Here is a 24474-nt window from a genome sequence, read left to right on the forward strand (position 1 = left end):
AGGCACCTCGTCCCGGCGACTCATCGAGAGTGTTTCACCTTTATTTTCACCGTCTCATCGCGTGAAGCTGGTCGGCCGGCCATCCGGAGAGGGAAAGAATCCGTGAAGGCCTCGTCTCGAGGCCGCTCATGCACGCAAAATAAGCGTCGCGGTTAACGGTAGCGCTTCGAGATAACGGAAAAGATAGCCGCCACGTGCTCTTCGAAACGCCTCGTATCGGAATATCGGAATATATAATCATAACGATAATAACGGTACGCGCGTTTCACGATAGAGTCAATTTGATTTTTTTAATTATTACTCGAAACTATGATATGACCATTAAAAGGAAATTTATTGATTATATCAAAATTATAAATCAACATTGAAATTATAACGAGCGTTAAAAAATAGATAATAATAACATTATTATTATTAATAATACATGATATTCAAAAAGTAGAATTCAGGTCATGTTTGAATTATTATATGTTTTTTTTCTAATCTCTCTTTATATATAAAACATTGGTTTTGTCAGTACATTATAAATTATAAATTAGAGTCATGAATATTTCTTTCCTATTAGGAAAGTCTTCTTTCCTATTGGGAAAAAGTGCATTTCTTTTTGAATGGAGTTCCTGTATATAAATAATTATAAATTTTTACTGAATGGATTTTCTTCCCAATTAACAGCAGCAAAGATTTTGCCCGCGCTCCGTGACGAGCTCGTTTTCTTCGGAACAGAATTTCACTTCCCCTCTCTTTCATGGCGGAATACCTGTTCTTCGATCATGAAAGAATACGCGTTGCAGGCTGAAACCTCGACGGTATCAACTATTAATTAGACCTGCTTCGTCGAGCCTAGCAATGTTATTTTATCCGCAGAAAATTTGTATCTAATAAATAAATAGGCGAGTATTTGAAACACGCAAGCTGTTAATACCAATTTGAAGATGATTTATATGGAGGTTTTGACAGATCATGAAGTTGAAGTTTTTGTAAACAATTATTTGTGAATGGTAAGAGTTTATGGAATATTTTATCTTTATCGCATGTAATTTTATAACAATTATCAATTACATTTTACAGATGTTAGTAATCATTACCGTGAATGCAACGTTGTACTTTCTATCTATTTATTTTTCTTTCTTTTTATTTTCTTTATTATTTTAAACAATAATTATTATTACTTAATTTATGATAAAATTATACATAAGAATAATTATAAAATAAATATGTTATTATAATATAAATTATAACACAAAATATTTAGACAGGATCGATTAAATCTTATTTTTCATTTTAATCTAAAGGAAAGATTTTTTAATTTATCAAAGAAACAATTTTGAATTCCAACGCAATCTATGCAACGAGAATTTTTTTTTATTGTATAGCTTTATTAATCAACATGTAGAAACTTGATGAAAATTTCAGTTTGATATCGAATTTTTTCTGAGATATTTGATTTAATTATTAGAATTGATATTGGATTCAAGCTTTTGTTTCTTCTTTCATTCATTTATCTTCTGATATTATCCATATATGAATAACATATATGAATCCTAATGGTTAATTAAATTAAATGAAAAATGAGGACAATCAGCGTATGAGTGTACGAGTGTCGTTACTCCCAGGAAAATACAAATGCTCATTGATGGCAATGGATGCGTTAAGCGCGTACTAATGGCCTTCCTTAACATGTAATAAATCGCCGGGTATAATAACGATTATTATTATTACTAAGGGCGCCTGCCATCGTCTTTTAGCGAATCGCATAAAGGGATTCTTTTGCGTCGGATGCATTTCGTGATCGGTATCATCGAGCGGCTATCAGAACTCTAGAACTCTTGATAGACGAAACCAGGTGTGTTCTCCAGGTAGAACCTTCCTATGCTGCCCCAGAGATCGGCTGGGGACGTGGAGTGGGGCGCTCATATAAGACACCAGACAAACGCCTCTCCCAGTGACCAGTCTCGACACGAAAACTCATCAGCCGAGCTTCCTCGGCTTCCACACGACGACACAGAGAGAAGGAGAATATATTTCTTCGGGCGTATATACCGGAATATCTTGCCAATTAGGGATTGACGTTTCGCGTTAAATCTATCGCACGTCGTTTTCTCAGGATGTCGCAGCAGATTCTTCCACTCGTCCTGGTACTCTTGGTTGCACAGGGTAAGTTCTTCTGCTTCTTCTCCTCTCCTCTTTTTTTTCTTCTTCAGCTTCTCTTTCCTCTTGGTTTTCCATTGCGTTGCCTTTGAAGTTCCGAAAGATTAATTGACTAAATGAAACATGTAGATTAATATTTATGTTAGTTTGATTATTGGCATTTAATATAGGTTGGTCTGCATTTACATTAATTAATTTGAAAATTTTTAATTTGTAACGTTTGGTATCGACTATCAATACTCTTAATGGGTTTTTAGATAAGATTTTCTTCATTTAAATTTTATGTAAATTTTGCAATGACATTTTGCTTTTTTAAACAAAAGTGCATTATAATAATGTTTAAAATTATATTGCTGTGATAACAATACTTTGTATATTTACATTATATTAATGTACACACAAAAATTTATATTATAATTATTTTTGTATATAGTTTTACATAAAATAGATAATAATAATTAAAATGCATTGATATTGTTTTTAAAACATATTAATTAAATATTTGTTTTTTTTTTTTTTAATTCGTGATAATTCCTATAATCTTAATGATCTCGGTTTTGATAAATGAAATATTTACATATAGAATATTTTAAATTAAATATCTTTATTTTTTCGATTTTTTTATAAAATTATGTTGTAATAACATTCATATTCTTATAATTTTTGAAAATTTATTAAATATTAATACATAATATTTTGATATATTATTTAATTATTCAAATTTAAATTTGATAATTATACTTACATGTTTTCTTAGTACTTAGTAGTTATATATTAACGAAAAACTAATTAAGTATTAAAAATTATAATTAATAATAATCTATTTTAATGATAAAAATGTAAAAAATATATTTTGATAAATAATGTTTATAAATTGTTTATATAAATATTATTATACATGTTTTTTGCAGTAATATTAAATATTCGGGAATATTTGTTCAAATAATATTACGAGAATATCTAACATTTCTAGAAGTGGATCGCCTTTGATCTTGACTTGATCTATCGACCATTTGGCTTTCACTTTTGAGATCGGTACGTCCGCTTGGCTATCTTTATAAATAATAAGAGCCGATCAATAAAACCGAGACATGCCGAGCGAGGTGCGAGAATGAAAACGGTGAAATTTCCACGTAGCCGTTGTCGTTTGCAGTGAAACTGAAAAACCCCGTGGATCGTTCTACTTTCTTTCGTGAATCCTCGCGATAATCGCGAACATCGATTAAAGCGATGCTCTCATGTCCTTCGCGAGATCGATGATTCATGATCAGCGACCCACTTTGATTTTTTACTGAATAGATTATCATTTCGTTTTAATAATGTTTATTATTAATCGCGCTATTACTTATCGTTATTGCATTAGAAGAAACTATTAAAATTAATATTCTCTATCAAATGCATTATTCACCTACGATTTGACAATTAGAATCTCTTGTTTCATTTTTATAACTAGTAATATGCAAGTTAAATTTATTGAATAATTTAATATATTAATGTCTTATTTGATAATTTTTTGATAATAGTGAAAGTAACCATGAAATTGAATTTAATTAATTAATTTTTATTTAATTAACTTTACATAATAAAATTATGTAAATAAATATTAATTGTGTAAAAATTATAATGGTATAACAACTATATTTTATTAAATTAATTTCTTGTTCGCGAAAGTGGAGAAAACCACCAGCATCGAGACATTTCTCGTGATAAAATTACATAAATAATAATCTGATAAAGAAGAACAACAATGTCGTAGGGTTAGATAATGAGCTCGGTTACAATTTTTGTTGCACAATCCTCGCGACATTCGAGGCGCAGAATCTGTAGTAAATGCGGGTCCACCGCTTCATAATTATTACACGCATCTTCGTAAGAACAATGGCCATTCACCAGATTTCTCACATCTCAAGAACTTTCTCCCATGTGCCAGGAGTGAAAATATGAAAGTAGCTCAGTCTGCAGTTCACTCTCTCTCTCTCTCTCTCTCTCTCTCTCTCTCTCTCTCTCTCTCTCTCTCCTTTTGTCTATTCTTTATAAATATAATTATTTAATAAATATTTTTTAACGAAAACATGCTTTTTATAATTTAGTTAAATTTCTGAATCTGAATCTTCAAGTACTTCGAAACCTTATCTTCTAGTATATGAAGCATTATTATCTTAATTAATGGATGAATTACATATTCATATGAATTACATATTTTTAACTTATTTTTAACTAGCTATTTCAATTTTTTGTCTCTGATTATATAATCCATTTTAAGTTCTGATATTCTTTATCTGAGAAGTTTTTGAACTTTACTTTGAGATCACATTTTTGTTTCTTTTTTTTTTATTTTTTATATCTTTCTTATTTCACTTGTTTTAATTTTATTTCTAAATTTATTATTAATTTTTTTTTATGTTCTATTGATATTTATGTTTTCTCTATTTTACATGTTTATATGATTCAATCTATTTGCAATCTTTCTCTCTCTCTCTCTCTCTCTCTCTCTCTCTCTCTCTCTCTCTCTCTCTTTTTCTCTCTCTCTCTCTCTCTCTCTGCTTTTCTCTGAGTGTAAATCATAATGTTTACGTATCATAAATATTTTTCTATCACATTTTCTCTTGTTCATCTTGATTCGCCATCGCCAGTGATGATTTCTCGAAAATATATAGTTGTCAATAATTCAGCAACGCATTTTATAAGGCTTATGCAAGAAGTCTTACTTTCTACGGCGACATTTGGAAATATTACTTCGAGATTGATCGGCAGCCACTGTGCGTAATCTTCGCGGAGAAAAGTACCATTCATTCATGCATTTATTTATTTATCTTCTTCCCACGCCCGCTTTCCCGAGGAGCCTTACATCGCCGAGTTGCAACGTTAACGTTGGCCGATTCCGGAAGTGGCGGCGTAATGGCGTCGGGTAAAACGTTTCGCTCGCCTCGAATGATCGATTGGGCGATAAAAAGGGTGTAAATAGGAAGGAAAGGAGAAACCGATCTCGTAAAGATCCGTTGTTATTCCGATCGCGCGAACGCGCTTTTGTCGAGGAACGTTGCACTTTGCGGAGTCCGAGCTGTTAAGGCGGGGCACTTGGCTTCGCGTTCCTTCGAGTTTTACCGGTCTCGGGAAGGATCGACAAGGCGGCATTGCTGATTTTATCACGAGGGGGAATGTGAGAAGGCCGAGAATGTGAAAGACAGAAATAGAAGGAGAGACTTGGATATTCGCTAAATAAGTCGAATGCATTTCTTTTCGTCTGATCCGGTAATGTGACATTTAATCCAACAGCGCGAATTTTATCAGAAAGCGTTTTTATCTTGCTTGACAGCGTGACATTTAATTGAAAATTTTAACAAACACGAGCGACCACTACTGGTAAAAAAATGAAAAAAAGGTGAGAATGATATATGCTAGTGACGCATTTATCGGGGAAAGGGAGGTTATCGAAAATGAACAAGCTTAGAAGTGTTGTTTATTAATAAGCCAGATCTATTTCTCGATCTCGCTCGCAAAAATTCAGCCTCTCAAAAAGCCGCTCGCGAGACAATCGCTTTCCTCGAATTTAACGAGGAAGTTATACGGGATATTCATCCAAGCTGAGAGAGCATTTACATTTTTATCGCGCATAATTTCCGAAGTATACTTTCTAGAAATTAATGATGTTTCATGCGCGCTGATCATCTACCGAACCGCCGATAAATCTGTACTACGCCGTGAGAATTTTTCCTGCCGCACAAAATCGATTCCCCGTAAATCCAAGCGCGAGGAACTTCCTTGAAGTCCATCCATCGGGAGGGGGAGGGGGGGGGCTTCGCGTTTTTTGCGCGGAGCGTGAAATCCTTGCGAGGAGCAAAGCGGAGCCGGCCGCTCCTGCTTTCAGACGACGACGAGGAATTACGGCCGCCGAGCCATTGCGGCCCCGACTACTTGCCGAGAGGAGTCGTAAAGGAAGGGAAAGTAACCTGGTGCGGTGTTAACTAAGCGTCTCGCTTGCGTAATTTGCCACGACGTCTCCGTGGATGTCTCCACCTATTCGCGGCACCGTGACGACCGCGCGCGCAAATCGATTGATCGCACGCGGGTCTCGTCGGGTCCAATCGGGATTTGTCTTCTTCACTTTTCGAGCGCGAGATCGCCCTCACAGGTAGCCACGGCTCTTATTACGAACCCATGTCGGCATTTACATAATTCTCGAAGGATAATAATGTCTGGTAATCGCATCACTGTCTGAATGATACGTTGCAATCATCGATTACGGCGAGGATTTATTCTTCTCTTTGAGAACAAGACCTTTTAAAGTACTTATTATTTAACGTGAGGAAAGTGAAAATATATCTGAAATAATCGATAAATTATATTTAACATATATTTGATAAACAATATTGGTTAATTTATATTTCATTTCTAAATAAGAAAACTGTAGAAGATGCTGTATGTATGTTCTTTTATCGTAAATTTTAATTTCATTTTAAAACGAATTAATATTTAACTTAAGGAACTAATATTTTTAGAATTTTAAAAATTCTACAGCTAATTATTGTTTTATATACAGCGTAAAAAACCTTTTAGACATACAAGTTATTAATCTATTTATAGGACTTACATATTGAAATTTTTTTATAATTTAGAAAAATACAGATATGTATTTAACAAGCTAGATATTATAACGACATTTTCGCTGATAATTAAGGCCAGTTTACGCAATTCGTGCCGGTGGAAACTCGCAATCTCTAGACGTCCTTTCTCAGACGGTAAAGCTTGCTTCGCCACGAGATTATTCCTATCGTGAGATCGATCATGCTTCGCTTTCCTTCCCTTATCCTATTCAGGCTAGTTAGCCAATAACGTGCAACTTTTCTATGACTAAAGATTATAATATAAAAGTATTAAAATTGCGTATATAATATATAAACATAATTATCAGTGGGATTGCCGAGATTGCTTTGTATTGTTTGACAGAATCCATTCTGTTTTATTTCGACATTCATTGAAATGCTGAAAATGTTTTTTCAAGATTTCGCGAACTTCTCTTTAATGTCCCAACAAAAATTCTAACATTATACTTTTAAATGTATTCTAAGCCTCGTAACTTACGTAGATTTTATGATTAGAGACAATTGTAACGTAATAACGTCAATCAAGATTGGCATGAAAATAAAAGATTTGAGGCGTGGTCATCATTAGAAATTCCTTGCGAAATGATTTTAAAGATAGGGTCATGATCTCTCGTTTCGTTCCGAGCACCGAGAGACGGAATCTGTCGAAGATTCCGGTCGGTTGCCCTCTGAAGATCTTTTATCTTCATCTCACTCGATCTACAGATCCTGAGAGAGAGAGATTGAGTAAGAATGAGAGCTTTATTTCAATCTTAAATTAAATCTCCTAATGGTGAGCGAGCGGCACGATACTTACAAGTCGAGAAAAAAAGACCAAGAGAAAGAAAATAAGAAGAAATAGAAACTAAAATTGAAACCACCGATGAATAATTGATAATATATGCTTTCATAAAGTAAGATGAATGAAGTTAATAAAAATTCTTCCTCCTGCAAACTATTTAACAAAATATTAAACATAAAAATTTTTCCTCCTGCAAAAACTTCTTTTAACAAAATATTAACTTTTTAAAAAATTCATTAAATAAAAAATCAGTATTTGAAATTAGAACAAAATGAAAATTAAAGCAAATTTTAATTAGAAAAAATTAAGATTGAATAAATATGAAGGATAAAAATGATAAATATGAAGGAATAAAATTAGAGTAAAGATAAAATAAAATAAAATAGAAGATTAGATGGAGAAAAATTTACAATATAAATTAAGTGAATTGAAGGAATGTCCTTTTAAATGGAATTTAAACGCAGGATGAGCACAACATCAGATGAATCTACTAGTTGATCGAATCTTTCCTACATTAAAGGGGGATCGAGGGGGTCCATAAAGGTGGAGCAGAGGTGTGGACCAGGACTGCTCCCGAAGGTTGCAAATCAAGGCTAGGCACTTTCACTCGAGAGCAGTCTTGGGAGCGTGCCTCATGCTGGCTTCCCACCTTATTTTACTATTTGCTTTTCCGTCGAATCATTAGCGAAACGATCGGGCATTACAATAAAACAGTAGTTTATGTTGGGCACTTTCGATTCGTGCATGCATTTTCGACGCAGTTTCTGAACGAAAACACGACGATCTTCTTAACTTTTTACTTAATTGGAATTAAGAATAAAAGAAGTAAAAATATAAAAGAGAGGCCCTATTCCAAAATCTCTGAAGTTTTTTATTTCGAGGACTCAAATGGTTGAATGATAGGGAAAGATTGGACCCTCTAAAATGATAATTTGAATCACAAAGAATACTTTTGAGAGCCTTCTAGGAAAAGTTATAAAATATTCTTGTATAAATTGAAATTAAAATAATATCTTTATATCTTTACGATAGGAATGTCCTGAAAGAACAACATCGTCATTTAAGTCTCTACTTTTTGTTTTGATGTAGATATTTTTGCGCAAGGAATTGGTTATAATTTCTCTTAAATTGGCGAAAAAAATTCGTGATGTCATCCTGCTATGAAATATTTTTCTATACAACGCGGAAGAAAGATGTGCATCCTAGTCATCTATCTCATATTAATCGAACGAGCGGTATCCTTGAGCAATGAATTAATTTTGCATGTAAGGATGGCATCAACTTTCGAATTGATTCGATGGATTTCGATTTATCACGATGTTAAATAATTTTAGAATTGCACGTTGCCAGAATCAAATATATATATATATATATGCGCCAGCTTATCCTTGATATTTACTGAGGCGCTCAGTGTCCTTCGACGAGGACACGCGCAGGTGGAATTTGTGATTCCGAGACGTTGTGATACGTGCACTTCGAGGTTTCGTAATCGCAGCTCATTAGACGGGCACGAAAGGGAAAGGAAAGTAGATAAGAATAATTAACACTTATTGAGAAGGGCTAATGACGCGATAAATTGGCAGATAAATTTGAGAGCTCATTAATGAATTTCCAAATAATTTAGGTTGTAGCTCGATTAACTTTGAGAAAGTAGGGAATAAAAGAGAACTAGAAAGACTTATGGTACTTAATCATAAATCATTGAATTTAATCACAAATTACGCAAGAGTATATTTGAAAAAGGAATATCAAAGGAATATCCAGATTGCAATTTTTATAAACAATTTTCTTCGTCGTGGTCCCAGATGTATTCTGGGAAAAGATCCCATCTCAAGAATACGAAGACTAAGACTTAGATTAGCATAAGACGAACATAAGACGAGCGTTTATGTCTTCGCGCTTATAGGCTCGTTGGGCCAGAAGCAGCAACAGGAGGATCCATGCCAGACAAAATCGCGGGTGGTGGGTGATGCCGAATATTGCGATCGCTATTGGGAGTGCGTGAACGGTCGTCCGGAGTTGTTCGACTGTCCAAATGGTCTCGTGTTCGCCGGCAAGCATCGTGGCGTCACCGAGGGTTGCGATTATCCCTGGCGCGCGAACTATTGCGATGGCAAACGCCAGGCGAATCCACCGATCCCGACGGAGCATTGCGACTGGTTGTATGGAATCTTTGGCCACGAGACTTCCTGCACCAGGTATTGGACCTGCTGGAACGGCACAGCCACCGAGCAGCTTTGCATAGGCGGTTTGCTTTACAACGAACGGGCTAGATCCTGCGACTGGCCTGAAAATGTCGAGGGATGTCAGAAGCATCGTAAGTATAAAGATCAGAAAGTCAAGAGGTGAAAAATCTTTTTTTTAGAATGTCATTGGGATTTATGCATCTGAATTTGAGACATTTGATCGAGAAAAATAAAATAGATTCTTTTTTAATTGAGTACATAAGAAAAGATGATGGCTGATCGGAATATTTGAAATAAATGTTTTGAGGAATTAATTAACAATTTGATTTTCACTAAATATTTAAGTAGAATAAACTTTAAATCGGACTGGATCTTCTTTATTTATCTTCAGAAATGGAATTAATTGCGTTTGGTTTAAGTTCAACGAAGAAGTTTCTAACACGCGGTTTTAAATAGACTTAATTCGCGAGAAGCGGCTCATTTTCACTTTCGAAAGTGGGCGGACAGGACGCGCGCGATGCGTTTCCTCGTACTTGTGCTTCTCGGTTCCAGAAGTCAGTGCCCCGAGAAAAAAGGGGCGAGGCAGTTAATTAGCATTCGAAGTGAATTCTCGTCGCGCCTTTCTTCCCCTCTTTGCCCTCGGGATCTGATAAAAGGCGTTTATTATTAATTCGCATCGCCTCTCTTTGAATGTGAAACGCCAGTCGATGCATCGATCATACGCAATATTGTATTTCTTTTTCAAAGTTGAAATTAATAAGAAATATTTTAGAATTAGAATAAAATGTCAAATATTTTTTGCAATATTTAAACAAAAATTTAGGAAGAAAAGATGAGAAAATGAGCTAAAATATTTGTTTTGAACTAGTTATATAATGTTAAAAATGTTGCGTTTGAATATTAATCATTTTGGATTAATAATAATTTATAATATTTTGAAAATCTTTGGAAGTTTCGAAAATTGGCAATAGTTTCGTATATGCAGAGTGAAAGTAGAAGAAAAAGAGATATTCATAAATATATATGCATCTGTAAGTACGCGCGCGCATAATTAAATTTCGAATTAATCTATCCAACATGGATCCAATTCGAATGAAAGTTTTTGACTTTCACCGAGTCGGTATCGCGCCACTTCACAACGAGGAAATAAGAAATTCGAAAATTCAAAAATGATGAATTTATAATGCAAGAATTCTCGGAAATTTTTATTTTTATTTTAATAAAATATTTATTTTTATTATATACTTCCAATCTCTTAATATCAGAGTTCTAAATAACAATCGATATGTTTATATGCACGTGAATATAACGCAATCTCGTGTATCTCGGTCACTGAGTATGATTATCTTTAAAAGCGTTAAGAGCACACTCCAGGCACACGTCCCAGTTAGTCTAGGAATAAAACGGAGCCTGATTGCAGCACTCTGCAACGACGACGCCAACGGCAACGTGCCGCTGGGCAAATCGTGCAATCGTTATTGGCAATGCCAGGGTGGTTACCCGCGATTGCAACGTTGCCCGGCCATGCTGGTGTTCGACAGGCGGTCGTTGAGGTGCGTGGTACCACCGACGGAGGATTGCGACGTTCCCACGACACCGCCGCCTACCGAAGGTGAGCTGTCCGAGGGTCGCAACGAGCAGGAACCCGAAGAGGAGAACCTGCCGCCTGGTGTGCCGCCTCTGCCGTCGGGCGCCTTGCCGATTCCCCTGCGGGCACGCGCCAGAAACTAAAATCGCGACAGCCCCTATCCGGCCGCGAAGAATGAAGAAAAGCGCCAGGAGGTCCCTTCTCGACGAGCGAGATCCCGGAGAACGTCGATCGGTGCGGAGGACTCGAGAAATTCTCTTCTCGTCGAGTCTCCCCAGATTCTCGTGCGCGATCTTGCAGTTCCGTAATTTCGTAATTCTAGAATTCACGTAGGATCGAATTTTCTTCAAAACTCATTTGATTGTCATTTTGTTGAAGTTTCAGAAAAATCGAAGAGAGTCCCACGATTCCTCAGGAAAATATTCCGGATAAAATCTTTCATCTTCGCTGTAGATTTAATATTCAGATAGAAATATGAAATTTAAATTTAAGTAAAAGTTCGAGAGATGGCAATCACATATAATTGTATGATGCGATTCTTTCCAATTGATGAGCAACGAATTTCAATTTATTCATGAATTAATGCATTGATGAAAAATTTATTTAATTAATTTAAGATCTGAGGTAACATTCACACATTGAATAGAACTTTCTAATTATTTAAATACAAAAGATAAAGTTCTCAATAAGGTTCTCAAAGACAATTAAATATTTTAGAAATTTAGAAAGACTGAAATAAAATCAAACAAGCATGATAAAGATTGATCTTAAAGTTTTGACTCTAAAAAACTCAAACAAAGAATAAAAGAGTTTCATAAAAGAGAAAGTATCATAAAAATATTAAACACGACGTAAATTTTAAAGAAAAAGAAATATTGAATAAATTTTTACAAATTCAACAAAATGTGCACAAATGCAGGGTTGTTATTTAAGAAGTGTAATTAGACTAAAAAAGAGGAAACATTTTCAAGGACCGAGACTCGTCGATCGATCCATCGACCCGTGCATGTCTTTGACCGATCGAGCTCTCCTTCCCCTTCAACGGGGATTCGTATTATTATTATTATTATTATTAATAATGATGTTAATTATAATGAATATCTCGTTTTTCGATCCCTGGATTGCTCACCATTCACCTCTATCACATCGGTCGAGATGTAAATATTTTCCCTGTCCCCTCACTCTCTTTTTCTCCCCCTGCGTCCCTCCCTTCTTCACCCCCGCGCTCTTGTAATCGTAAGACTCGTACCACGTATATGTAGATCGATTGAAATAAACTGTACGTTGTATATTTTTTATACGCATGTTCAGATTTTATTCAATGTTGCCTGGCTGTACATTGTTACTATATTTATCATAAATACATTATATGTATTACATATCGTATTATATAAATACACTATATGTATTACATATTGTACATTTGCTCTTCACGCATGATACATGCAATTAAGTCCCCTTTAAACGTCTATTATTAATAATAATTTACGTTTGATATATTCTCCACCTATTGGCAACGCCGAATCAAAATAGAATCTAACAGGAATATAAATCTTTTATTTTGCCTTTAGTTTTAATTAATTTCTTCTAGTTTTTTTTTTGTATAAAAGTGTATGTCTTCTTAATAATATTTTTATAATTTATCTTTATAGTTACCTTGACTTTTATAATTGACTTTTCTCCTTAGTTCTCTTAATCAATTTCCAGAATCAATTTTGTCCTGTGATAATTTAATTTTTTTACTGTACACATAATTTTTTAGTTTTATTTAAAACTCTCTAATTAACATTCTCATATCGTTTTATCAAATTTTAATTTATTACCGATTGTATAATTCGTTGTCTGATGTTTGTTGATTGTCAAGAATGTGCCTCCATGTTTAAATGCCATTTGAGCTAAAAGATACATAAATAGTAATTAGAATATTGAAATATCTTCACTTATGTTCTTTATTCAACATAAATCTTGATTTTAATAAATATGTAAAATTTTGTATTTTTTATTGACAAAATATTTAAATCAGATTCGTGTTTGCCTAAGTCAAGTAAGACCTTGATCTGTAGCATTTAAAATATAAAGTGTACATACCAGTGAGGAACTTCATCCGGGTCCAGACAAGTCAGGCTCACAGAATCGAACAATTTTCCATCTCCGCAGGTGAGAAGTCGCGGGTGTCCATCCACACAGGTGATCAACCTGCCGCAGTCACTCGGCACAGGGAATCTAAAAATCATACATATTTGCGAGTCTAAATTTCTGATTCACGCCCTTAAAAACTGAAATCTTTAAAACATAAAAACTTTAAAATAATTTAAACATAAAAATTTAAATATAATGTATGCTTTAACAAAAATGGTTCGCTTCGCTACACTTTAAAAATTTATAATGAAACATCTGTGACTGTGTGATTGGAAAAAGCTTTATGAATTGCAATATTAAAATGAATACAATGAGAAAAAATATTATAATATAATAAATTGCACGTAGTCGTGGTTTTCTTTTTCTTTCTCGAGCATTATTCCTTAATATTCTGACCAATTTCAATAAAATTCAGAAGGAAAGAGTGTTTGTGTTAATGTGGCAAAAAATTTGAGTAAAACACGCGCGTCAATATTTGTCTCTCTCTTTCTCTTTTCTCTTTTTCTTTTTCTCTCAGTCTTTCTTGAAAGACAACCGGTTCTTAAATTAAAACGCCACGCACAAACGGTCTGACATTTAATAACATTAACTCTCTTTACTCTCACGATCTTCGGTGGTGAACAATATTTCCTCTCTGCGAATCTTCCTCGTAATAAAAGAAGTAAATAACGAAAAGGAAAGAAAGACTGAGATAAAGAATTTTATTACCGTTTTGCGGCCATGTGTAATAAGATAAGCATTTAAAAAAATATGCAACAAATATTTATACATGAGAATCTGATGATGTAATCGGATATTTATAAAATTAAATTTTGATAATAGTTGTTGGGAAAAGATTAATACAAGAGATATCAAAAATTTTTGAATATAATCAGTCATCACATCAAATAATATTTTGAGAAATTTTTAAATTAAACATGTAAGATACGATGAAATTAATTTCTGTCATGTTAAATGAAAAAAAATATATATTATATTGCAGAAGTGTTATTGTGAACTGAAAAATTAAAATAATTGATAATAAATAAATTACCAGTCAGTATCGAGAAGTAAAATGACATTATAACGGTTCGCTTAAAAAAGATCGAGGAACTAAATTCTTGCGGTCTTCCGAGAAGCGAAGAAGGAAAGAAAGCGTATACTTAAAAATACCGCCTGCCCAGGAGAGTGCATCGACTCCCGTCGCCGCGTTTTATTTCCGCGTGGATTCTCATTACGAGTGATTTCTCGGAAGTGCATCCCGTATATAATTGCGTGGCACGTGTATTACCTCGGGTGGGGCCAGAACTTGGCGGCGGGACTGTGGGGGGGCAGCTTGTGCGGGCACTTGAATCCCACTATAGCCTCAGGGTTGCAGAAGGGGATGAGCTCGTCCGGCCACACACACGTGTGGGTCTTGGCGTTGTAGACCAGGCCAGGGTCGCAGTGGGTCTGATGTGGATCACCGTAGATGCACTTGTTGTAACTGGTGCTGCAGCTATCGCTGTCCGGGTACATGCCGAACTGATATTCGCAGCCCGGGCTGCTGATCGGCGTGTCTAAGGAGAAGTTATTTTTACATAAATTCTTTTTGTATTTAACTGAGCTGCAAAATGCAGATTAAAACAAATTAAATGCGCCATTCGACGAGAAAGAGATTTCTTATCTTTTTTTATTTTTTTTATTTTTTTTTTTTTTTTAGTATAAATCGTAAAGATAGATAAGATTAGATTTTTCCGGTCGAGAATATTTGTTCAATTAACCATTGTCTTGATAAGTTTTTTTTCTTTGTGTGTAGTGAAGGAACACCGTTTCGGTATGTTATTTCTTTTTATTAACGTTGACTTTTTCGATTGCAATAAGGTATGAGAAATAAGACTGAAAATTGGAAAGTCACGCGATTGAGTCGAGACATTGGGCCAGTTGAGAGATAAGCGATTCAAAAAGATTCGCTCGAGGGCGAAATTATAATGATTGGCGTTAACGCGACCTACTAAAGTGCCACCGAAATTGTCTTGCACATACAACTTTTACTTTTTCGATGTTCCTTTAACATGACTGACAAATTTTACTTTTATGTAAGTTTAGCGAAGAAACAATGGAATAAATAATTACATAAATAAAATTATATAATACAAATAATAATCTAATAATATATAATTTATATTAATATCTATTTTATTTAGTCGCAATATTTTATCTCTTTTTTTATATAAGTTTTGCATAATTTTTTTAGCAATACTTTAATAAATAACATTTTTGTCAAATGTTTAATATTTTTTTTCTTCAAATGGACAAAAATCGAAACAAAATTTTTAATAAATAACGAGAGAATATTGTGAAGGCAGTATGATACTTACAATCGGCCTTGCGATTACCGCAATCGACGGCCCAATTATAATTGCAATGATTATGCACAGCACCGTGTCCGTCAAACAGAAGTCCGTTTTCGCAGTATTCGAAGGATAGCGTGCCATTCGTGCACAAGAAGAAAGCCCCGCAATCCTCAGGGTGAGCGTAAGCGTGGATCCCATAAGGATCAGGGCATGGCGGAGCATTGAGTAGAGTGGCACCATGGGCTATAAGGTTAAAATTTACATGTCGAAGAAAAATAATTCTCTTTTCTTCAAAATGTAATCTGATATAATATAAATTAATATTAATATTTTTTATATAAGAATATTGTGTATATAAATTAAAATATGTAATATAATTTACTCTTAATTTAATATACATATTTTAATGTGTAATAGTACATAACAGTACATTAAAATGTACATACAAACGTACATACAATATACATACAATTAAATTAAAAGTAAATTAGATATTATATTATAAAAAAAATATTAGATATTTTAATTAATATACACAATATTCTTGCATGAAAAATATTACCATCTTATTACATAAATAATATATAATAATATATATAAAAGTGTATATGTATATGTATAAACATACTGCGAGTATTTGAGAAAAAATATGAATATATTTTGAAAATAAAATTAAAAATAGAGATAATTATCTTTCGCATTATGTCGCGATGCACTGTTTTGTTGAAATCAACAATTGTAAAATCCATATGAATAAAAAACGGTATTTTGGTTGAGTTTAATTAATTGGTGTGCTGTTGACTTGGAAAGACTCGATTCGCATGACAGCCTCGTGATTGTCTGTTCACCTAAATTTTTTTCGCAAACGTACGTTCCCACAACGAGGCCGAGTGTAACGAACACTATACTTATCTTATACATATAGAAATATAAAAACGATACAATAACGTAATAAATTTAAGTTTGCAGTAATAAGAAAAAAAACTATTTATAAAACCTACATTTTTTTTTAAAGAAATGAAAATTCAGAATTGAAGAAAGGTAATCATAGTTAATACATCAAAATTATTTTTGAAAAAAATCTTGTATGCATAAAAAATATACTTAAAAAAAATCTTAAAATTATCTGAATAACATTATTAAAAGTATATTAAAAAAAAAAATATTTGAAAGATTTTAAAAAAAGTAAAAAATGAATTGTTTAGAAATAAACTGATTTTTTTTTTTGAAAAATAAAATTTGCTAAAAATATCTAGCGATAAGTTGTTTCACGGGTCAGCTACATTGTAGATTATTCCGATACATTTTTTTATCTATCACTTTGGAATGTCAGCTTATGTCACACATACGGATCTTAACCATATGGTATCTCGTCGGTGAAAGCCTCGAGCGGGCTCGAGGGTGATGTCGCAACCTGTCAGGAGCCCATGGAGAAAAGAAAACGTTTCACGCCTGCGGGAGGGCAGTCCTCGGTACACAGAGGAAGACGAGAAGCGCATCTCCGAGGTGGAGATGCACGCACGATGCGAGCACGAGATGTAGGGTCGCGCTTAGGCGAGGTGAAGGTAACCACTTCGCGGGTTACGGTGGTTGGCGGGTGGCGGTGGTGGTGGACTTACCACGTGCCAGGACTGCCAGGAGCAGCAGCAGGGTCACGCTCCTCGAATAGCTCATCTTTCCGGCACTCTCTTCGGCTTGACTACTGTCTCTGACGGCGAAGTTGGCGATTGGCGCGCACTTTAGGTGTCGGCCTCGGTACACCTCCGGGACGGTCCCCGTCTCCCTTCACCGCCGACTTTGCCGAACCCCACCAGGATTCCACCGTTGATCGGCCACTCGGTTTGCTTACGTGCTCGGCCTGCCGACCAGCGGCGCCGAGCGTGATGAATTGTCCGGATGTCGCGTTTAGGATCTGTCGCCGGATATTGATTTGGAGAAAGACGAGCGAATTTAAATCAAATAAATCGCGAATCGCCGCCGGAGAAAGTCGAGAAAGAGTTTTCTAGGAGATGTGTACAAAACATGTGAAAACATGCATCAGCAAATAAATCCTGCAAAAGTGTCGCGAATTAGAAGCTAATGGAAAAAGAACGATTTCGCCAAGATTGCAGGATAACAATCGGAAATTTTTTGCTACGGTATTTTTTACGATTATGAAACAACGTGAAACCAATTTATTATTTTGCAAATTAATTTAATAAGACTTAAATATATAAACAAGGAATTACATCATTGTCTACATTCACGACGCAAATTGACAAAAAATCGGATGTTGTAATCTGGATATCTGGAATACATTAAGCTAATTAAGTTTAAGTGACGTAACGGCAATCATAATAGGTACGTTTGCAACAATCATCGTATTGGAAAAACTGTTGAAGAATCTATTTTTAAAAGGCTAATCACTCTCTAAACACATCTTACATAACTTTTCGTATGAAGAAACGAGGAATATTTATTCCACAAAGAAAACGACTTGCGATTCATCATTCTTCTAATCGTCCTAATCTTTCGCGGCATCGCGATAAATTGCGGGAGAACGCATCGCGTGTGAATAGATGACGTTCGATTTAATGCCAAAGCGATCTTCCTACATCTCTTGAAATGTCTGAGGATGCAACGTTCCCAACGCGTACGCTTTATACAATTATGTTGCACAAATACCCTCATTATTTTTCCATATATTTTTCCATACATTTAATGTCGTATTTATGTGGTGAACGGCTGCACAAATGGAATCGCGTCATTCGACGTTTTACATAAATATAAACTCCAAAGATCGTGCTCACAATGCGATTATAGCAACTATATTTAAAAGATATCGTTATTCTAATCAACGAGTAAGTTCTTCTTGATTAGAAAAATATGATGCTAATAAGCATTTACTTCAAGCCCGATAAATTATGATTAGATTAAATAGCTATTTATAGCTGTTTAAATAGAAATTGTTGTAACTATAAAAAAAGTCTCTTTTTTCAAAGAAATTTCTTAATTAACACAGTTAACAATTATAATTCATTTTTTTTGTGTATGCATAAGTACTTTAATTAAGATATGGATTTTTGTGAATAAAAGAAAAAAGAAAGAGTTCTTTATGAAAATTAAAATACATAATTTAGCGAGTGTTTAATGTCAGATTAATGCCAAGGCGTGATCTTCCTCTTGTAACGTCACCGGCCACGCTGTGGCTAACTATGTAACAAGCGCTAAATGCGTTGTAATTGACGAACGTGTGTAACAATTAAAATGTGCACGCACGCAGATGGAGATGAGAGTCTCTATACATCAACGTGGTGCGAACGCCGATGTGTGCACACGCCGGTGAGACCCCTGAGGCCCCCCCTTAACTGGGCCTTACGCAAGACCCATCACGCTGGTCTCAGGGAGGAGGGACCAGATTGCCGGATAGTGAAAGCAGTCGAGGCGAGCCGGACAAGTCGACAGATCGATCAGACATTCGAATTGAATACGTCACAATGACGGTTAATTAGTGATTTTCTAGGAACAAATTGTTAAAATGCAATGTTGAAGAAACATTATATTTTAAGAAAAATAACATATATATATATTTCAATAAACAATGAAGAACAAGGGCATTAGGAGTCAAGCGCAGTAAAAGGAAAGAGCGCAAGTAAAAAGTCCATTAAATTATTTCTATATTTAAGATTCTCTTAAATCCATATATTTCGATCCACTATCGGATCATCTTCAGTAGATACTGTTCTTCATATTCTGAGTTACATGAGGCGTATTAGTCAATAACTTAACGGATTCGCACCGATAAACGCAATAATGCAATACCTCGAGAGTCGATATATATTTCATTTATTTGTTTAAAAAGTCATGTATGATACTTCATAATTTGTTCTATCGGTAATAAAACAGAATAGACAAATAGTGGACGAGAAAAAAAAAATTTCTATATATTTTATTGTTTAGAAAAGATAATTATTTATTATTTTATTTATGTTAGTTTTAGTTTTTTCGTTATTTTATTTCATCAAAAAAGGTGTTAGGAATAAAAGAAAATAGCTTGAAATTTATTTTGAGATTTATCGCGCTGCGAACAAAATGCAAATTGTGATATTTTTCATCGAGCACTTTGAGAATTACGTAAAGAGAAAGGTTGCTATCAGGCAATTGAAGAGAAATTGCTAGCTCGGAAAACCGTGGCACGCTGTTCATTGTGTACCGTAAATCGCGCCGAATTACCAAGTAGTTGATCTTATAATCTTCTGGTATGCAAAAGTATAAAATATTAGAAATTAGCAAGTTTAATGAAAGTTATGTGAAAGTAAATGTAAATAACATATGAAAAATATTGCATTAATATTGCATTATTTTAATAATTATTTTTTAATTTGTTTAATTGATCTCTCTATTGAAAATCAAAAATTTTTCAACAAAAATAAATGTGAAGGTGTAACATTTGTAACGTTAGATGTTGCAAGATAATCTTATGATGAACGATTTAATTAATTCTCACGCTGACATTTGGCTTCAGCTTGATGTTAGAGTGAAATCCAGGATGCGTTTGAAGATGCGATTTCGCGATGTATTCTGGAGCATCGTGGAACGAAGAGATTTTCGACGTGCGATCTCGCACATCAGAGAAAGTTATATTCATCATAACATATAATAAATATTAACAATTTAAATTATGTGACATGAATACTTGTAATACAAAATGTATGTTTGATTGCATTAATGGAAGAACTTGACGCAATTATTATACTTTATTTAATTTTCTTAAGTTTCTGGAATATTACTTAAAATATTTTTCTTTTCCTAACTTTAAACTTAAACAGATTAGAAAAATGTGTTTTATATACTAATGATAATCTTTTTAATCTAATAATACATATTTCATTAATATTACAATTTTAAAAAACTTTTAAGCACTCTTTGTGTGAATTGAATAATTATATTATTTTCTTCAAAAATATTTTTTCGGATTTAAGGAAAATAATATAATTGTTTTAAAATGTTTATACATATGTTTGATTATATTATTATTTTATATTTTTTTATCTTATATATTTATCATATGTGATAAAATTTGCATCATTATTTGTAAAATATTTTAACAAATTCTAAGAAAAAATTTTTTATTAGGTATTTTAATATAAACATTGTGATATTTATATTATTTTTATCTTTAGGAATTAAAAGAATTTAAGTTTTCTTATTAATACATACAATTACATATACTTAATTAGTAAGAAGAAAGTAAATATCAACTTTTAAGATAATAAAAATATTATATTAAAATCTTAATTAGATTTATTAGTTTATTAATAGTTTATTAATATTAGTTTATTAATTAGATTATGTTAAAAAGATAATTAAAAGTTATTCAATTAAGAATTAAGATTCTGATTATGACGAAATTAATATCGAATTTGCAAAAAATTTGTATAAACTTCCGAGATACATAATTAATCGAGATAATATCGAAATGTAACAGTGTAATTATTACATCATTGGCTAAAAATGATGTTATCTAAAACAACGTTCAGAGAAATTTATTTTCTCATTAGAATATAATAAATAAATTTAATTATCTGTTTTACTGTTACTTAATCGCGGAATTGCGAGCAACTATTTGCGCATATACGCTTCTACAATAAAATTTTAACATAATCAATAATTATATAAAATCGGACCGGTTCGGAGCGCAGAGTTTATCTAACGTATGTTATATAGAAATTGATATCGTCGGTCAGCGAAGTTTTCTTTTGGCGGATTAATGATCCGCGACCGGCGGCGGTTTCGTTATGGATTTTCCGAAGGCAAATTCATTTACGTAAAAGGAGAAAGGGGTAGTAATCATCGCGGGGGGAGGGCGAAAGCACGATCGCTCTCGTAAAGATCACGTGGCGGCTTTTATGTAAGCGTGCATATTACACGCATTTATTGTTCCTATGAGTAAAAAGATGAGTATTACACACGTAGCTGCGGTTAACTTTAACCCTCGGTTCTCCAACTCAATTCTTACGCTTGTAGTAGTCCTCGCTGAAACATTGCATTTTATCATAAAAAGCAGTCCGCTATTACGAAGTATTAAACAAATTCAATTATAAAATCAGAGAAAGGAAAAACAGTTAACAAGTGGAATTCTTGAGTTGTAAGAATAATTAAGAAATCGATCTCATAAATTTATCAGAAAGTTTAGAAAAGCCAAACAATTACTGTTTATTGTATATGATAAATAGATAGATATTCGAAAGAAGGGAACGTTCCTCCTTTACGTGAGAAAATAAAAATGGAAAAAGATCCTCACCATCCTTGCACGTATTCCGGTTCAGTGCACTTGAAGGTATCCTCGTCGTACACGGTACCGGGTTCGCACTGGCCCTTCTGTGGCACTACACCATTCTTGCAGATGTAGAATTTAGCGCAATCCTCGGGATGCGGGTATGTAGGATGCGGCAGAATCCTGCCGGATGGCCCGGCGACGTCGCCATCCGGGCATACAAAACCGTCATCCAGGACGTCGCGTTTCAGGTTTTCACACAGGCGAGTGGCGTCTGCCGGCCAGACGCAGCTCGACATCTTGGGCTCGTAGATCAGTCCGGGTGGGCAAGGCACCACCTGTACCACTCCGTCGATGCAATTGACGAAACGGTCGCATGCGTTCGGGTCCTCGTGGCTGAAGATGCCGTTCGCGCGAGGACAGCCCTTGCTAGGTTGCGGCTCCTCTGTCATTATGTAATATATTATTATGATAATATTTTATTTTATGTAAATATTATTACGTAACACGATGCAATTACGGTAATCAGATCGCTTAATGTTAATCCGTGATCTTATTACATTCAAATTTGCACGAATTGTATTGCGTGCAAGGATAGAGAAAGAGTATAGAGAGTACGTTTTCGTAAGAAAAAAAGATTAAAAGTATCTATACTTTTTTCTGGTTCAAAAAGAATACATGGCTCTTCAGAAAAATATGTCTGGTCAGCCTATACATGGTAACAATTAATATATAACAGAAAAATGTTTATTAATATAAATATGAATTTTTCTATATTTATAAATATTAAATATATAAGAAAAAACAAGAAAATATTTTAATTCAAATTTGATTATAGTTTTATTAAATTTATTCTATTTTATTAAATTTATTTATTCTATTCTTATTTTTATTTAAAAAATTTTCTTAAATAATTTTTGCTTCAAAAATTTAACTTTATTATTTAACATTTCTTTATTCTATTATGACTAAATGACTATAACTATTTATAAAGAAACGTGGAAAAGACCAAATCCAAGAAGGAGGTTGATTTCATTCGTCTAAAAACCGGTTCATATCAAGTTCTATTTTTGCGACTGTCCAATCGGCTATTCTTCTGGTATATCGAGTTTGCGAAACATACACATATAGAAGCACAAATGAAATTTTATACATAACTATAAAGTTTACTTCCTTTGATCAAATATTATTGAAAAAATTCCCATGTTGAACGAAAGTCTTTATGCCAAAATGACCTATAAAACTAAATGTAACATTACAAATAAAATTAAGTATTTTTTTCTTTAAATATTAAATATTTTTATATTGTTTAATAAAAATATTTGATTGTTATAAAATAAATTGTAAAAAAATTTATTTAATTTTTTATCTAAAAAGGATTAAAATTCTTTTTTAATTTGTGATAATATGTCATAATATCATAATAATATAAATAAAATGTAATAATTAATAATTAAAAAAGATAAAGAGGAATTAGAAAAATTTAACTTACGCAAAAGCGTGCGATCGCCGCAGGGTACGTTTGCCGGTATATCGCAGAGCTCTTTTTTGGGGTTATCATCCCTGAAGACGAGTCCGTCCTTGCAGAGTTTCTCCTCGGGCTGGCCGTCCACGCAGGAGTAGTAAAGATCGCACTGGTCCAGATCGGGGAAGAAACCCTTAGGTTCTGGACACCGGAACTGCGCTTTGCTCAAGGTCGCGAGTATCACTAGCGGCAGAAGACCACGAAGAACCACGTGCTTTCCCACTCCCAACATCCTGAAGAGGATCCCGAAAAGATTCTCGAAGTCTTTCAGATCTCCGTCTCGAAGCTACCGTCCCGAGGGGATTTTCTCTCTTTTCTCTTCTCTTTTTCTTCTTCTTTACCTTCCACGTCCTCCTCTTCGACTTCGTCGGCAGCAACGCGTCGCGACGCTGATAAAATGTGACTGCGGGCCCGAAACGGGTCCTGTTTCACTCGATAGTCTCGCCACCACCTTGGCGAGTCCTTGCTGTTGCACATTTCCCGAACCTCCCTCCTATTTCACTTCGCCCCCCTTTCGCCGAAAGTCCTCTCGTTCTCTCTCTCTCTCTCTCTCTCTCTCTCTCTCTCTCTCTCTCTCTCTCCCTCTTTCCGATCACATTCTCGCTGCCCCTTTTCCCTCCCGACGCGAGTGCATTCTAATGGGCGCATGGGCACAAGTTTTATTGCATTGTGCTATTATCGGCACAAGGAGAGATATAGATACCGAACACTTCCGCGTGTCGACGGCGCGGCGAGTCATTCCTGCTATGTTACCGTTTCGCGATTTGCATCCCCCACTTTGCGCTTGAAACTCGCGTTGCAAACGTGGCTGCGGTATTATCTTGAGTCACCAATCGATTCCGTTTCAGCTCCGAAAACCGAGATATTTTCGAAAGCGTAACGAGAGAAATTGTTTTCGTAAAGAATTCGTAAAGAAACAATTTCATTTCATA

The 24474-nt window shown here is 34.3% G+C and overlaps 3 protein-coding genes across 5 annotated transcripts; 1 reads left to right on the forward strand and 2 right to left on the reverse strand.

Annotated features, from left to right (window-relative positions):
- The first annotated feature begins 1911 nt into the window (after positions 1–1911).
- LOC105433402 (protein obstructor-E) lies at positions 1912–12163 on the forward strand. Its single transcript, XM_011648711.3, has 3 exons — positions 1912–2154; positions 9440–9850; positions 11140–12163. The coding sequence occupies exons 1-3, from the start codon at positions 2106–2108 to the stop codon at positions 11448–11450; spliced, it is 771 nt and encodes a 256-aa protein (XP_011647013.1). The 5' UTR covers positions 1912–2105; the 3' UTR covers positions 11451–12163.
- A 428-nt stretch (positions 12164–12591) lies between these two features.
- On the reverse strand, positions 12592–17553 carry Cpap3-d (cuticular protein analogous to peritrophins 3-D). 2 transcript variants are annotated; one of them, XR_968490.3, is made up of 6 exons: positions 17381–17553; positions 15786–16004; positions 14717–14984; positions 13396–13530; positions 13131–13202; positions 12592–13027 (listed from the first exon to the last, which is right to left on the reverse strand). XR_968490.3 is itself a non-coding variant. In XM_011648710.3 (5 exons), the coding sequence occupies exons 1-5, from the start codon at positions 17433–17435 to the stop codon at positions 13187–13189; spliced, it is 693 nt and encodes a 230-aa protein (XP_011647012.2). In that variant the 5' UTR covers positions 17436–17553; the 3' UTR covers positions 12862–13186. The 2 variants fall into 2 exon arrangements, 1 of the variants encoding a protein (XP_011647012.2); XM_011648710.3 differs by having other exon boundaries at positions 12862–13202.
- Positions 17554–21645: 4092 nt separating this feature from the next.
- Positions 21646–24034, reverse strand: LOC105433403 (protein obstructor-E). 2 transcript variants are annotated; one of them, XM_089083363.1, is made up of 4 exons: positions 23884–24034; positions 23510–23821; positions 22045–22462; positions 21646–21776 (listed from the first exon to the last, which is right to left on the reverse strand). In XM_089083363.1, exons 1-4 carry the CDS (start codon positions 24017–24019, stop codon positions 21749–21751), a joined length of 894 nt encoding a protein of 297 aa, XP_088939489.1. In that variant the 5' UTR covers positions 24020–24034; the 3' UTR covers positions 21646–21748. The 2 variants fall into 2 exon arrangements, with proteins under 2 accessions (XP_088939489.1, XP_011647014.1); XM_011648712.3 differs by having other exon boundaries at positions 23510–23914.
- Positions 24035–24474: the final 440 nt, after the last annotated feature.

Source organism: Pogonomyrmex barbatus, unplaced genomic scaffold (genome assembly GCF_055798465.1).
Source record: "Pogonomyrmex barbatus isolate J1 unplaced genomic scaffold, ASM5579846v1 scaffold7, whole genome shotgun sequence".
Classification (NCBI taxonomy): Eukaryota; Metazoa; Arthropoda; class Insecta; order Hymenoptera; family Formicidae; genus Pogonomyrmex; species Pogonomyrmex barbatus.